The sequence below is a fragment of the Dendropsophus ebraccatus genome, chromosome 2 (assembly GCF_027789765.1).
Source record: "Dendropsophus ebraccatus isolate aDenEbr1 chromosome 2, aDenEbr1.pat, whole genome shotgun sequence".
Lineage (NCBI taxonomy): Eukaryota > Metazoa > Chordata > Amphibia > Anura > Hylidae > Dendropsophus > Dendropsophus ebraccatus.
In genome coordinates, this window is record NC_091455.1 from 100,850,937 (window position 1) to 100,867,162 (window position 16,226).

General features: G+C 44.2%; 1 protein-coding gene across 3 annotated transcripts in view; it reads right to left on the reverse strand.

Annotated features, from left to right (window-relative positions):
- The window catches only part of RIPK1 (receptor interacting serine/threonine kinase 1), a 51,136-nt gene that overhangs the window by 34,247 nt on the left and 663 nt on the right, over window positions 1–16,226 (reverse strand). For 2 of the 3 annotated variants that reach the window (XM_069958087.1, XM_069958088.1), the window contains exons 2-4: window positions 5,427–5,628; window positions 981–1,134; window positions 173–310 (exon numbers count right to left, since the gene is read on the reverse strand). In XM_069958087.1, coding sequence (XP_069814188.1) covers window positions 173–310; window positions 981–1,134; window positions 5,427–5,605 — 471 coding nt within the window. In that variant the 5' untranslated portion in view covers window positions 5,606–5,628. The remainder of the gene's footprint in view (window positions 1–172; window positions 311–980; window positions 1,135–5,426; window positions 5,629–16,226) is intronic. The other variant, XM_069958089.1, reaches the window with a different exon arrangement.

The following is a 16,226-nucleotide window of genomic DNA, read 5'->3' on the forward strand; positions in this document are numbered from 1 at the left end:
TTTGTTGAATGTATTTTCAAAAGTATTCAACATGACAAGTCCTACACGTTTACCTACGTTAATCAAAATGGAAATACCTCTTTAAGGAAAAAAAATAATTAGTATGTTCTATATGGTCTTTTTTCTGTAATTTCTCCACGTGTAAAGCCACCAGAAATTATGTAAAAATTACCTTTACATGAAATGCATCATTTGCTAGTATGTTCTCTGGTTTCAGATCCTTGTGAATTACATTTTGATTATGTAGATACATCATTCCTTCAATAATTTCCAGAATAAATCGAGCCTTTACTGAAACAGGTACTGTTACCTGGATGCACAAAAAGACTGACGTCAAAGCTAGACAGTTACTGTAGCCATACTATTCACCAAGGTACCAAACAAACCATGATGTTACAATGTTTTGTACTACAATATGCTGAGTGGAGGGAGACTTTTCAATCACACTGTGATCAAGGCCCCTGGATAAAACGCGTCTAGCATATTGGTGAGCTCTCACCTTGTTTGTCTCTATTTTAATAATTTTTTTGCACTAATAAAGCTGGAAATTTTACTGGACCTTGGCGCTGGAACGTCCTTTTCTTAGTCCAGAGATTAATCTTGTAATAGATATATCAGTTTCCCACAACAAAAAGTATATAATATGGCTTTTTTTTTTTAAATTGACAATTGATGAAATAACATTCACCACCCTAAATTTTAACTCTTCAGTTCTGCTTAAAGGGGTTATCCAGTGTTAGAAAAACATGGCCACTCCAAAGACAGCACCACTCTTGTCTCCAGCTAGAGACAAGAGGAGGAAAGAGGTCTCTGGAAGAAAGTGGCCATGTTTTTCCAACACTGGATAACCCCTTTAAGATATCTGTAATCTGTTCCATGTCCACTTGTATATAGATAAGAAAACATTTAAAATCACATCCAGTTTGTATAATGGTAAATTGGTCTTTATAAAGAATACACTTGATGACGTGGCTTTGTACCTGTTTTAAAACAGAGAGCAAATTTCCTTTAGTCATGTATTCAATGACTAAAGCGTAGTTACCATCTTCTATAATGATACCCAGCAACTGTACAATTCGTTCATGGTTCAGTTTATACATCATTTTACCTTCTTTGTAGAGATCATCATTGTAGCTGTAATAGATAAAGAACATACAAATAAAATGCCAATCATACAAAGCAGTAATATTAGCAAGAGAAAAAAATGCAAAAATTTTATTACTTAATGTCAGTTTGCCTGATGGATGAGCAGGGGCTCTCGGCAAGGCAGGGAGAAAGCACCTTCCTGCACCTTCTAGCATGCTTAAATCAAACCTGCTCCAAGGCAGATGTAGATTTTTGCACCTGCCATGGGGCAGATGCAGGCCCAACCGGATTTACTAAGAGGCATGCGCCTCTTAGTAAATCTGGTAGGGCTTTATTTAACACCGCCGTACAGGTCCTCAGATTTCCCCCAAAATTTATCAGAGCAGTAAAAGGTAAACATTAATTATACTAATTGAAGGGCCCAAAAAAGAAAAAAAAATCCCTGATGCAATAGCCCACTTCCAGGATCTAGAAACTATAACCTGTAACATTATACACTCAAAATAGACTCCCAGGCCCCTTCTGAACACTTCCTTTGGCATGGAAGTGTTCAGATCGTCCATGTAATAGGGCCCCTAGCTTTACTACTCTTACTGTACCTTTGTGAATAAAACTTTTTTTTCTAGGCATAGAGAAGGCCCCTTTGATATACAGTGCCTTATATCCATTCACCTCACTTGGTGTTTTTCCTGTGCTGATGCATTGTAACCTGGAATTACAATAGATTAAAATTTTATCTAATAGGCCTGATAAAATAATCCAAACGGTTACAGTGGAATGTTGATGTATTCACCCCCTTTGCAATAAAACTCCTAAGTAACCTTAAGCAAATGTACTTTTTTTTTTCTTCTTACAAGCAGATCAGTGCCAGCGCGGGGTTCCTAGTGAGGTGTCCTTTTTTGAAATGCTGCACGTTTCCAGTGCTTGGCGCCATTCTTTGGCTAAGCACTATGCACTGGAGGCGGGCTCACCATTCCCACTGTGACGATATCCCCTACCCTTTGTGACATGGGTCCATTAGAATCATATGCATATGGGGGGGGGGGGGGGGTTGACAGGCCCGTCACCAATGGATAGAGGCAGGACAGTGCACAGCCAAAGAACAGCGTGAGTGGGAGAACCAGGCGGTGTTTAAGAAAAAAGGGCCACAGCACCGGAATCCCATTGCTGTCGCCGAACGGCTAAAAATAAAAATCGCTTTAAGAAGTCTTGAAATGACTGAAATGTGCCCCCCCCCATATGCAAAGGGTCAGAGGATTAGTCCCATACTATCAGTATAAATACACCTGTTCTAAAAGGGGCCTCGAATCTGCAACACCACTAAGAAAGCAACGTGAAGGCCACGCAGAAATCCAGACAGGTCACAAACAAAGGTCAGGTTTGGAATATAAATAACCTTACCAACTTTGAGCTCACCAACTTCTCACAGAGCACCATTAAAGGACAACTCCAGCTAAAACGTATTTTGCGCTCATAGTATGAGCAGATGATGGGGGAGTAGTACAAGGGCCAATCCCCATCAAGGGGACACCTGCTCCCCAAAGTATTCCATAGATGTATTCATTCAATAAAGCAATCCATGATCTACTAAATTAAGAGAAATAGCTCTATATGTGCATTTCCCATAATTAATGTACATTAGAAATTTGTATAACTTTCCATAAGTAATAACATATCAACAAATAATTTTGGCCAGTCTTCTCCTTTAACCCTTTCCCGCACGAGGATGTAACTGTACGTCCTCGTGGGGGGGTGGGCGTTCAGAGCGTGGCCGCGTGGCGACCCCGCTCTGAACCGCCGCGATCCCGGGTGCCTCATGTAGCCCGGGATCGCGGCTATTAGCGGGCACGGTCCGATCGCCGCGCCCGCTAATTAGATAATCGGAGGCAGCTGTCAAAGATGACAGCTGCCTCCGATTACCGGATTCAGCCGTTCCCTGGTGTCTAGTGGGGGAGATCGCCGGCCGGGGACCAAGATGGCCCCGACCCCAACTCGGTACTCATTTGTTTTTGGCTGCAGCAGCCGAAAGCAAACGAGTGCCGATCTCATTGATCTTTGCTGTATAAGTATACAGCAAAGATCTCAATGAGAGATCAAAGTGTATATACTAGAATAAACACAATAAAGTGTTGTTGTCAATAAAAAGCCCCCCTCCCCTAATAAAAGTCTGAATCACCCCCCTTTTCCCAGGTTATAAATAAAAGTAAATAAATAAATAAACATGTTTGCTAACACCGCGTGCGTAATTGCCCGAACTATTAATCACATTCCTGATCTCGCTCAGTAAACTGCGTAAGCGCCAAAAAATCCCAAAGAGCAAAATTGCGCATATTTGGTTGCATCAAATCCACAAAAATTGTAATAAAAAGCGATCAAAAAGTCGCATATGCGCAATCAAGGTACCGATAGAAAGAACACATCATGGCGCAAAAAAATCACACCTCACACAGCCCCATAGACCAAAGGATAAAAGTGTTAAAAGCCTGGGAATGGAGCAATTTTAAGGAACGTATATTTGTTAACAATGGTTTGAATTTTTTACAGGCCATCAGATAAAAGAAAAGTTAAGCATGTTATATATCGTTTTAATCGTAACGAATTGAGGAACATATAAAACATGTCAGTTTTTCCATAGGACACACGGCTTAAAAACACAATCCCCCCCCAAAGAAAAAGAATTGTGTTTTTTTTTCCAATTTCACTGCGCATATAATTTTTTTTCTGGCTTCGCAGCATATTTTATGCAAAAGTTCAGCCTTTCATTGCAAAGTACAATTAGTGACGCAAAAAATAAGGGCTCATGTGGGTCTGTAGGTGTAAAAATGCAAGTGCTATGGCCTTTTAAGCACAAGGAGGAAAAAACGAAAATGCAAAAACGAAAATTAGCCTGGTCCCGAAGGGGTTAAGTAATAACATATTTAATAATACATTTTGGCTGCAGTTGTCCTTTAAATCAATATGGAAACTAGAAGAGCATTTTCAGGAGAAAATACAGAGTGCATGAAGTTCAAATATTGCACAGCACTAACCAGCCAATCACAGCACACAGGCAAATAGCTGAAATGTAGCAGCCAATAGAAACTTGCTGGTCCTTTACTCAATGCCTGACAACATCCATGCAGTCACATGTCCACTATTGGACAATAGAAGATGGCAGGTCAATATGATTTTGCCTAACATAAATACATATTACCACAAGATTGTCATGGTAACTGAGAAATTTTCACAGGCCGCTGTGGAGTTCTTAAAGGGCTGATACCGCATTAATAGCTGAAGGGCCGGTACTGAATTCCCTCTTAAAGTGCAGGGTTAAATTTCTCTTAAAAAGGCGCTTTGAAAGTCACTGTCAAAGGAGCGCTCTTTTCTAAACATACCACCATTCATTTTTATGGGGGAATTTATGGTTGTTAAGGGTGTGTTCACATGTACAGGATCCGCAGTGGATTTCATGCTATGAGTTCTGCAGCAGAATCCGGTGTGATCCTTTGTCCTATAATTTTCTTTGGCTTAACATATTCCCATCAGATTTTTTCATTACGCTGCGAGAATGTAAAGCCCCTTCCCACTTAACCCTACATAACCCAACTTGTATCTGTAACTGCAAAATTATGGCTCCACAAAATACTGGCTTTAAGGCAGTTGATGCTTAGTGATTGTGTAAATCAAATTCCCCCAAATCCATTTTCTTAACAGGTCAAAATGCAACAAAGCAGGAAAAACACCAAGAGGGGTGTTGAATATGTATAAAATACAAAATGTGAACGTCATAACTGGTAGTTCAAAAGAATTTGCAATAATTACTTTATCAGTTAACTACGCAAGGGGCAATAGCTACCGGCACTACTCCTGGAGGAATCACCAATAGCGGAGATACTATATATATGGCCAATAGTGTGCGTGCACAGTATAAGATCACTGGTTGGTGCTCACTTTTCTAGAATATAGTATAAATATAACAGTCCAGCAACGAAAGAACATGAAAAGGGCACTCACCCCTAATTGTGATCTTCTTTATTCGTGCAGCTTTTAAAATACATAGGACATAATGGGCTTTTCTGCGGAACACTAAGCACCTAATGAGAAGTAGGTAACAGCTGGTTCGCGCGCATGCTGAATAAGTAGGTAACAGCTGGTTCGCGGGCATGCTGAAGAAGTGCGCATGGCCGCAAACCAGCTGTTTTCATTAGGTGCTTGGCGTTCCGCAGAAAAGCCTAGTATGTCCTGTGTATTTTAAAAGCTGCACGAATAAAGAAGATCACATTCAGGGGTGAGTGCCCTTTTCATGTTCTTTCATTGCTGAACTACTTTATAAGGCTTTTTATGTGTGAATAGTAACTTACGAATCATTCTTAAATCCTGTAAAAACTGTTTTCAGTGCAACTAGACCATGTTTTCGATGACAGCATACAAAGACCTTGCCAAATCCGCCAGAATCAATCTCCTTCTTATCTAACAGGTCCTTGGAACTCATGCGGATGTCATCAAGAGACATGTCGTCAGCTACCGCTTGTGATCCCATGGGTTAAATACAGCCAAATTTACCTATAAAACCAAGAAGCATTTTATACATTTTAAGCATGTTCTACATTCTTAAAAATTTCTAAAAATACAGTGGTACTTTGGTTTAAGAGTAACTTGGATTAAGAGCATTTTGCAAGAATGGCTCACAGTTTTTCAAAATTGCGACTTGGTTTAAGAGCATTGCTTTGGTTAAGAGCTCCCTGTACTGGGTGGGAGTGAGGGAGGGGCATGGTCTGCATGGCGGGGTCTACAGCACTGTACTCTGACCCAGGAAGTCTCCTTCACCTTCCAAATCATGATAGATGCACTTTAGGCTGGGGCTTGCATCAGGGACAGGACTGTGGAGGTAATCTCTTTTGAGGCTGGGTTCACACTACGTATTTCAGTCAGTATTGTGGTCCTCATAGTGCAACCAAAACCAGGAGTGGATTAAAAACACAGAAAGGATCTGTTTACACAATGTTGAAATTGAGTGGATGGCCGCCATTTAATGGCAAATATTTGCTGTTATTTTAAAACAACGGCTGTTGTATTGAAATAATGGCAGTTATTTACTGTTATATGGTGGCCACCCACTCAATTTCACCATTGTGTGGACAGACCCTTTGTGTTTTTAATCCACTCCTGGTTTTGGTTGCAATATGAGGACCACAATACTGACTGAAATATACGTAGTGTGAACCCAGCCTAAAGCTGTAACCCCTCTCTCCCCGGACAGAAAGTGCTGCTATACTGTGCCCACATATGTCCTGCTCATTCCTTCATGCTCCCTGCAGACTCTGTCAGCCGATGTGTTTCCAATCCTCTCCATTCTTGCCATAATCTGCCTGCACTCACACTCAGCTATACACACTGCTGCTATAATGTGCCTGCACGTACAATCAGCCATTTACACAGCTGCTATAATGTGCCTACACTCACACTCATCTATACACACTGCTGTATAGAAAGGTTTGTCACTGTCCTCCTGCACAGCTTTATGATTCTCACTTCCTGATTGGTCCATTCTGAACACCCCCCCCACACACACACACACACACTTTCCCCTTGTGCTGTCATGTGACCACACGGGCCTCTGACATCAGCTCTGTTTATCTATTCTGGCCTGTTGTACTACGCTACTGCATTACGGGGATCTGCAGTTCCATCCTGTATCTACAATCTGCTGCTGTATTTTCGGGTTTATGCCCTTACTATATATTATACTCCACATGCGGATTGCTATGCTGTACAGTAACTTATAATATCACATAACCAGCTTTCTAAATGTTTGTTTCATTAGTCTTACATGTTATTCAGAATTTTAAAAAATTACTATTTTGGGGTGTGGAACCAATTGTCTGCATTTCAGTGATTTCTTATGGGAAAAACTGCTTTGGCTTAAAGGAGAAGTCTGGCGAAAATTTTTATTAAAGTATTTTATTGCCCCCCAAAAGTTATACAAATTCCTAATATACACTAATTACGGGAAATGCTTATAAAGTGTTTTTCCCTGCACTTACTACTGCATCAAGGCTTCACTTCCTGGATAAAATGGTGATGTCACGACCCGACTCCCAGAGCTGTGCGGGCTGTGGCTGCTGGAGAGGATGATGGCAGAGGGACACAGGGCACTGGAGGGACACTGAGCATCCCTCTGCCATCATCCTCTCCAGCAGCCACAGCCCGAACAGCTCTGGGAGTGGGGTCGTGACATCACCATTTTACCCAGGAAGTGAAGCCTTGATGCAGTAGTAAGTGCAGGGAAAAAAACAATGTTATGGGCATTTCCCATAATGTGTATATTGGGGATTTGTATAACTTTTGGGGGACAATACAATTCTTTAATAAAAATTTTCATTTGACTTCTCCTCTAAGAGTGATTTGGATTACAAACACAGTCCCAAAACGGATTATGCTCTTAATTAGAGATGAGTGAACCTCAAACATGCTCGAGTCGATCCAAACCCGAACTTTCGGCATTTGATAAGCGGTGGCTGCTGAAGTTGGATAAAGCTCTAAGGCTATGTGGAAAACATGGGATATAGTCATTGGCTGTATCCATGTTTTCCAGACAACCTTAGAGCTTTATCCAAGTTCAGCAGCCCCAGCTAATCAAATGCTGATCGTTCGGGTTCGGATGGATTCAAACCCGGTTCGCTCATTTCTACTCTTAATCCAAGGCACCACTGTACTGTCAAAGACTTCAGCATAATGGGGTAATATTACATATGGAGGAAGCTGGAATCTAAACCCAAGCCTCTCAGTGCTTATCAGCTGCTGTATGTCCTGCAGGAAGTGTTTTTTTTTTTTAGAGATGAGTGAACCGGGTTTGGGTTCGAGTCGATCCGAACCTGAACGATCGGCATTTGATTAGCGGTGGCTGCTGAACTTGGATAAAGCTCTAAGGTTGTCTGGAAAACATGGATACAGCCAATGACTATATCCATGTTTTCCACATAGCCTTAGGGGTTTATCCAACTTCAGCAGCCACCACTAATCAAATGCCAAAAGTTCGGGTTCGGATGGACTTGAGCATGCTCGAGGTTCGCTCATCTCTAGTTTTTTTTTTCTTTCCAGCCTGACACTATGCTCTCTGCTGCCACCTCAGTCTGCGACAGGAACTGTCTAGTGCAGTATGGTAGCAAATCCCCATAGTACACATCTACTGCTCTGGACAGTTCCTGACATGGACTGAGGTGGAAGCAGAAAACATACCACTTTCTGCAGAACATACAGCAGCTTATAAGTACTTAAAGGCTTAAGATATACTGAATATAGCTTAAAGGGGTTGTCCAGGGTTAGGCCATTTTTTTAATATATAGCTGCTGGTATACAGAAAACAATAAAGAACATATGCTTACCTGTCCACGCTCCCCCTATGTCCAGTTGTCCTTCAGTGTCCCCTGCTGACTGCAACCGCCTCCACTTCCAAGACTAAGGACGGGATCAGACTACAGACTCGCGGATAAATTTTGCAGAATTCCGTCGCCTGTACGCGCTCACGGCCGCACGCCTTTCTGCTGGCTTCATAGACACCATTCTATGGGCCGGCTGATTCCACATTCCGCCGAAAGAATTGACGCGACAGGTGACAAAATTCAGCGGAATTTATCCGCGAGAATTCCGTAGTCTGAACCCGCCCAAAGGCTTCACACAGCCTTAGGCCAGGTTCAGACTATGTAAGTGTGCAGCTGTATTTGCGGCTGTAATTGTGCGGCGGTATTTTTGGTGGTTCATGCGTACGCTGGAAAGTATAGGATATACGGCTGCACAGTGCACACTATGTATGAATCTACGGCCCGATCGTAAACGGACCCGTAAAAAATGAACAAGACCATTGTTTGCGGCTGGAAACGCGGCCGTGGATTGACAGGCGGTCAGTACGGAGTACTTCAAAAATAGCCGGCAATGATGCCGATGCCTCTAATAGTTAATATATTAAATTAATAAAACACATTTTCTTTGTAATAAAGTCCCTTTCGTTGTTCAATAATTTTATTCTAACGAATCCATCATTTTGCAATTAAATATACTGTTAAAATAAATATATATATATATAAATAAATGTATATTTATATATATTTATTTTTTGACAGTATATTTAATTGCAAAATGATGGATTCGTTAGAATTAAATTATTGAACAACGAAACTGAATTTATTTAATCGAAAATGTGTTTTATTAATTAAATATTAATTAGTACAGGAAGCTCCATAAGCCGTTAATTCATATTGCCGGCAAAAGAGCTTTCTGTACTAATCATCACTTTACTTTAATGAAAACATCAAATGTTTCTTCTAATTATGTTATCACAATAGCATTATTAGAAGAAACATTTAGAATTATATGTGCGCTCAGCTGATTGGCTGTTCGGCTGAGCGCACATATAATGAGCCGGTCCGCAGTACAGTGACTTCATTGTGCTGCGACCAGCGAAGAGGACACATCGGGGTGAGTATAGAGCTCTCCCCACCCCCTCCCAGCACTGCACCCCTCCCAGCAAGGAAGGGGGGGTCAGTTAACCCCTTCCTTGCTGGGATGGGTGCAGTCTGACATCAGTCTGGCCCCCAAGGGGTTAAGGGGGATGCAATACATCCTCCCTTAACCCCTTGGGGGCCAGACTGTAAGCAGCGATCTGTAAAGATGCTGCATACTGTAAGGAGCACAACACCACTCACAATGATGGGTGTTGTGCTCCTGTTTGTGTGTTTCTCCCTTTTTGTTTTTCAGATATCGGTATCCTGGGGATTACGTCGGATTCCGTGGACTACGTCGATGACCAGCGTTTTTGTTTTTTTTTTAATAAAATGGTCAATGAGGGGTGTGGGGGTGTTTTTATTTGAATAAAAAATTTTTTTAACTTGTGTCTTGTCTTTATTTCTTTACTTTATAGACTTAGTAGTGGAAGCCGTCTAATAGACGGAATCCATTACTAAGTTGGGGCCTAGTGTTAGCCGGTATAAAATGGCTAACACTAACCCCCTATTATTACCCCAGTACCCAATGCCACCAGGGGTACTGGGAAGAGCCGGGTGCCAGTGGTCCCGGAGCGTCAAAATTGGCGCTCCTGGATCGGGCGGCAGCAGGCTGGTAAGATTTAGGCTGGGGAGGGCCTAAACCAATGGCTCTTCCCACCCTGGTGTTACCAGGCTGCTGTCGTTTGGTTTTTAACCCGGCTGGTTATAAAAATAGGGGGGACCCTATGCAGGTTTTTTTTAAATAAATAAATAATTAAAAAAAACCGCATAGGGTCCCCCCTATTTTTATAACCAGCCGGGTTAAAAACTAAACGACAGCAGCCTGGTAACACCAGGGTGGGAAGAGCCATTGGTTTAGGCCCTCCCCAGCCTAAATCTTACCAGCCTGCTGCCACCCGATCCAGGAGCGCCAATTTTGACGCTCCGGGACCACTGGCACCCGACTCTTCCCAGTACCCCTGGTGGCATTGGGTACTGGGGTAATAGGGGGTTAGTGTTAGCCATTTTATACCGGCTAACACTAGGCCCCAACTTAGTAATGGATTCCGTCTATTAGACGGCTTCCACTACTAAGTCTATAAAGTAAAGAAATAAAGACAAGACACAAGTTAAAAAAAAATTTTATTCAAATAAAAACACCCCACACCCCTCATTGACCATTTTATTAAAAAAAAAACGCTGGTCATCGACGTAGTCCACGGAATCCGACGTAATCCCCAGGATACCGATATCTGAAAAACAAAAAGGGAGAAACACACAAAAAACACACAAACAGGAGCACAACACCCATCATTGTGAGCGGTGTTGTGCACCTTACAGTATGCAGCATCTTTACAGATCGCTGCTTACAGTCTGGCCCCCAAGGGGTTAAGGGAGGATGTATTGCATCCCCCTTAACCCCTTGGGGGCCAGACTGATGTCAGACTGCACCCATCCCAGCAAGGAAGGGGTTAACTGACCCCCCCTTCCTTGCTGGGAGGGGTGCAGTGCTGGGGAGGGGGTGGGGAGAGCTCTATACTCACCCCGATGTGTCCTCTTCGCTGGTCCGCAGCACAATGAAGCCAATCAGCTGAGCGCACATATAATTCTAAATGTTTCTTCTAATAATGCTATTGTGATAACATAATTAGAAGAAACATTTGATGTTTTCATTAAAGTAAAGTGATGATTAGTACAGAATGCTCTATTGCCGGCAATATGAATTAACGGCTTATGGAGCTTCCTGTACTAATTAATATTTAATTAATAAAACACATTTTCGTTGAAATAAAATCAGTTTCGTTGTTCAATAATTTAATTCTAACGAATCCATCATTTTGCAATTAAATATACTGTCAAAAAATAAATATATATAAATATACATTTATATATATATTTATTTTAACAGTATATTTAATTGCAAAATGATGGATTAGTTTAAATTTACTTATTGAACAACGAAAGGCACTTTATTACAACGAAAATGTGTTTTATTATTTTAATATATTAACCATGAGAGGCATCGGCTATAGTGCAGAGGATCGCAAACCCCGGTAATAGCAATTCATGTAAACTGTGTTCCCTGCTTTCCCAGATGCATTACAGAGGTGTTTGCATCACTTTCTTAAGATTTTATTTGTTATTTTTAGTTGAACCAGATTTCAAAGTAAATGACCGTATGTTTTGAGCCGCATGTCTATTTTTTCCCACGGCCGTAGTTTCATCCGCACATTTACAGCCGCATAAACAGCCGCACAGTTACATAGTGTGAACCTAGCCTTAAAATGTATGAAAAATACCAATAAAAAGGCCAAAGCGGGTTTTTTTTTTTTTTTGCAAAAACGCCAGCGGCCAGGTACATGGCTTTTTTTGGTGTGGCGTTTTTTTCTCCTCTTGTTTTTTAAGGCTGTGTCAGTTTTGTCAAAACGCAGCATGCTAAGATTGTGGCAAAATTTGTTGTTTTTCTCCCATAGACTTCAATAGGATTGTTCTGGTTGTCTCAAAAACGCCACTGCTGTGCGAATGGGGTTTTTTTCCCTGGTGTTTTTGGCACCTTTTGTGGTCCAGCAGCTACTGTAGGTCATGTGATAACGGAGGCAAAAAAGTGTGTGTGAGAGGCACCCTTACTAGTATTCTGCTAAAAAGGAGGAAAAGGTGCTGCAGTTGCTATCACTACATATCGAAGGTAGTAACGACTATGCTCGGATGTCTATGACTAAGTTAACACATTCTGGCTGTAAAATGCTTACTTTCTGCATTACTTGACAATACTCAGAACAGGTCAAACAGGGATCAGAGCTATGATAGTTTCATTTACACCTCTGCATGAAGTCTGCTGGTCTTGGGCTGCATTCTCACGTTCCGTGCTCCGCACGTAACACGGACGTGGAATGCCTGTAACGGACTCCCTCTCTGCCCAAGCAGCATCTGTGATAAGATATTGGGAGCGGGGGAACTGTACAGATATGTGCCGCACTGTAATGACAGCACCTGCAATGACTCATTACAGTGCAGCACATATCTGTACAGTTCCCCCGCTCCCAGCATCTTATCACAGATGCTGCCCGGGCAGAGGGAGAGTCCGTTACAGGCATTCCACGTCCATGTTCTGTGAGGAACACGGAACGTGAGAATGCAGCCTAAGGCTAGGGCTACACTATGGAGCTGCAGTCCACAACATAACTGAGTTGCATGCAATCTTGTGGGCCCTGGCTGCTGTGTGTTCCTCTCCCTGCTTTGACTTTGAAAGTCCATCTAGGTCACGTCCATCTCCAGCCTCATTCTCCTGATCGGTCTGAAGACTCAGACCCTGACCAAACTCTTGACAGGTCTTTCTGACACATCAAAAGTGTTTGTTTGATTTTTTTAAAGGGTCCATTTAACAATACAGGGCTTTTTTTTTTTGCACTTTAGTTTTTACATTTCTCCCATTTGTTTGTTTAAGGGATTTAATTCTGCAAACGTCTGACCGCTAGTTTAATACACAGCAGTACATCCATACAGCTATGTACCATACACCAGGGCTCCAGACTAAAAAATTTACCTGGGAGCCATTGGCTCCTAACCTGAAAAATTTAGGCGCCAAATAGAATATTTGGTCGCCAACATTTTAAACCATGTAAAATTAATGTTATGTTAAATGGGACTTACTGTGTGCAGAGGCCACGGCAGCCTCCTCCTCCTTTAGATTCTCTCTTTTCTTAGTTTGAAAACGTTCAACATGGAAACTTGCAACTTGACAACCATATACAGTCTGACTCAGTACTTCAGCTTCACTTGGTTAGCCTTTTAATGAGGCTTACTCTTCTGAACTTGAACTTAAAGGGAACCTGTCGACCCCCGTGCCGGGGTGACAGGCTCCCAACCCCCCTATACTCACCTCATTGCGCTGGGTCCCGCTTCTGAAGATGGTCGGGTCACGGAGATCTCAGCCGCTGCAGCCCGGCGCGTGCGCTGAGAGATGAGTCCCAACTCTCATAGAGAATGACTGGTGAGTCCAGCGCTCCGTCATTCTCTATGAGCGTTGGAATCATCTCTCAGTGTGCGCGTCGGGCTGCAGCGGCTGAGATCTCCGTGACCCGACCATCTTCAGAAGCGGGACCCGGCGCGATGAGGTGAGTATAGGGGGTTCTAACGGGGGGTTGGGAGCCTGTCACCCCGTCACCGGGGGTGACAGGTTCCCTTTAAAAGCTTGCAACAGTCTATACATACTGAGCTAGACTTATGACTGCAGCCATAGTGACCCCCCACAAGATGTGTATATAGATAGATATATCTCTCACCTAGTGACTAATGCAAGTGACCCCCTACAATACAGACACCTGAGGGGCCCTGATAATAATAATTGTGCATATATCTATCTCCCAGTGTCTGCAGCCAGTTTGCCCTACACTTATAGATGGCCCCCTCCCCTTATAGATGACCCCCTCCCCCCCCATTATAGATGCCCCCTCCTCCCCCCCATTATAGATGCCCCCTCCTCCCCCCCATTATAGATGCCCCCTCTCCCCCCCATTATATATGCCCCCTCTTCTCCCCCCCTTATAGATACCCCCTCCCCTTATAGATGACCCCCTCTACCCCCATTATAGATGCCCCCTCTCCCCCCCCCTATTATAGATGCCCCCTCTTCTCCCCCCCTTATAGATACCCCCTCCCCTTATAGATGGCCCCCTCTCCCCCCCCTTGAAGATGGCCCCTCTTCTCCCCCCATTATAGATGCCCCCCCCCCTTTCCTCTATGCTAAGCAGTATTTAAAAAAAAACAAACACACAAACTCACCTGACAACCCGCTCCCCCGGCGATCCTCTTCTTCTTCAGGCGCTGTCCCCGGCTGATGCGCGGCTGCCGGGGGTGTCCCGTCCTATCCCCGGCAGCGCGGCGCATCAGTGAGCTCCCTGTACGCCGGGGCTGTGACTTCTGACACAGGAAGCGTCTCTGACGTGCGCTTCCTGTGCCGGAAGTCAGGGCCCCAGGCAGCTCACTGATGCGCCGCGCTGCCGGGGATAGGACGGGAGACCCCGGACTTAAAGAGACAGCGCGCCGCCGCCGGGGCCAGTCGCAAATGGTGCCCAGATTAATAAATCTGGGCGCCGTTTGCAAAATGTCAGTCGCATTGGCGACCATTTCGGTCGCCATCTGGAGCCCTGTACACGGTCAGTTAGATACTGACAGTCAGCTTGTAAGTCCCTGCCTGTAGTTGGGCCTCACAGGCTTCCTTAAGGCCCTATTCCACGGAACGATTATCGTTCATAAACTCGCTCCAACGACCGCTCGTTAACGATATTCGCTTCGTGGAATTGGTGTAAACGAGCGAACAACAAAGGCGAAATCGTTATACTGTCGTTCAAAATTGTTTTTCAGCGTGTCGAAAAAAAGTCGTTGGTCTTTGAAAGATAATTTGCTAATCGGTTCGTAAAATTAGAAATCTTTCAGTCGTTCATAAAAAAGGTTTAAAAAAAAGTAGGTGTGTCGTATGGTCATGATCACCCCGGCTAACGTTTTAAACGACCATGTAACGACTGCAAAATAATCGTTACACTACATATATTGTTCATGTTATGTGTTATCGTTCGCTAAAAAAAATTGTTTAGTGATCGTTAACGAGCGGTCGTCGGAGCGAGTTTATGAATGATAATAGTTCTGTGGAATAGGGGTATTAGCTGACAAACCCAGAGGCATGATAAAGCCTCCAGCTACCATTGGGACCCGGCAATTGCATTGCGGGGTTTCCAATAGGCGACAGGGGGAGCCCCCTATCCCATAAAGCCTATAGATGCAGCAGTCAGTACTGGCTGTGGCATCTATGGGGTTAAACTGCCAAAGCCGGTGCCAGCAGGTTACTGCAGCTGCTTCCGTGGGCTCTGCTTCTAGCTGCGGCGTAATTGGTGCTCCAAGAGGTTAAAGTGGGACCTGAGGCCTCTGTAGACCTGTCTCTTATAGTAAATTCCCTATGAAATAACTTTGGACAACAGCTCTGTGTTGTGTTATACTCTTACTAGAGATGTGCGACTACACAGCCAACGGGGGTGACCAGATAGAGGGGATGGGGGGTCACCACATAGAGGGGGTGACCAGATAGAGGGGGTGGGGGTCACCACATAGAGGGGGTTAGAGGGGGTGGGGGTCACCAGATAGAGGGGGTAGGGGTCACTACATAGAGGGGATGGGGGGTCACCACATAGAGGGGGTGACCAGATAGAGGGGGTGGGGGTCACCACATAGAGGGGGGTGGGGGTCACCACATAGAGGGGGTGGGGGTCACCAGATAGAGGGGGTGGGGGCCACCAGATAGAGGGGGTGGGGGCCACCAGATAGAGGGGGTGGGGGTCACCACATAGAGGGGGTGGGGGTCACCACATAGAGGGGGTGGGGGTCACCACATAGAGGGGGTGGGGGTCACCAGATAGAGGGGGTGGGGGTCACCAGATAGCGGGGATGGGGGGTGACCAGATAGAGGGGGTGAGGGTGACCAGATAGAGGGGGTGGGGGTGACCAGATAGAGGGGGTGAGGGTGACCAGATAGAGGGGGTGAGGGTGACCAGATAGAGGGGGTGGGGGTCACCAGATAGAGGGGATGGGGGTGACCAGATATAGGGGGTGACCAGATAGAGGGGGTGGGGGTACACTGTCAGCTGTGACTGGATCCTGTCAGACTGGGCAGGGACAGCTCCCCAAATG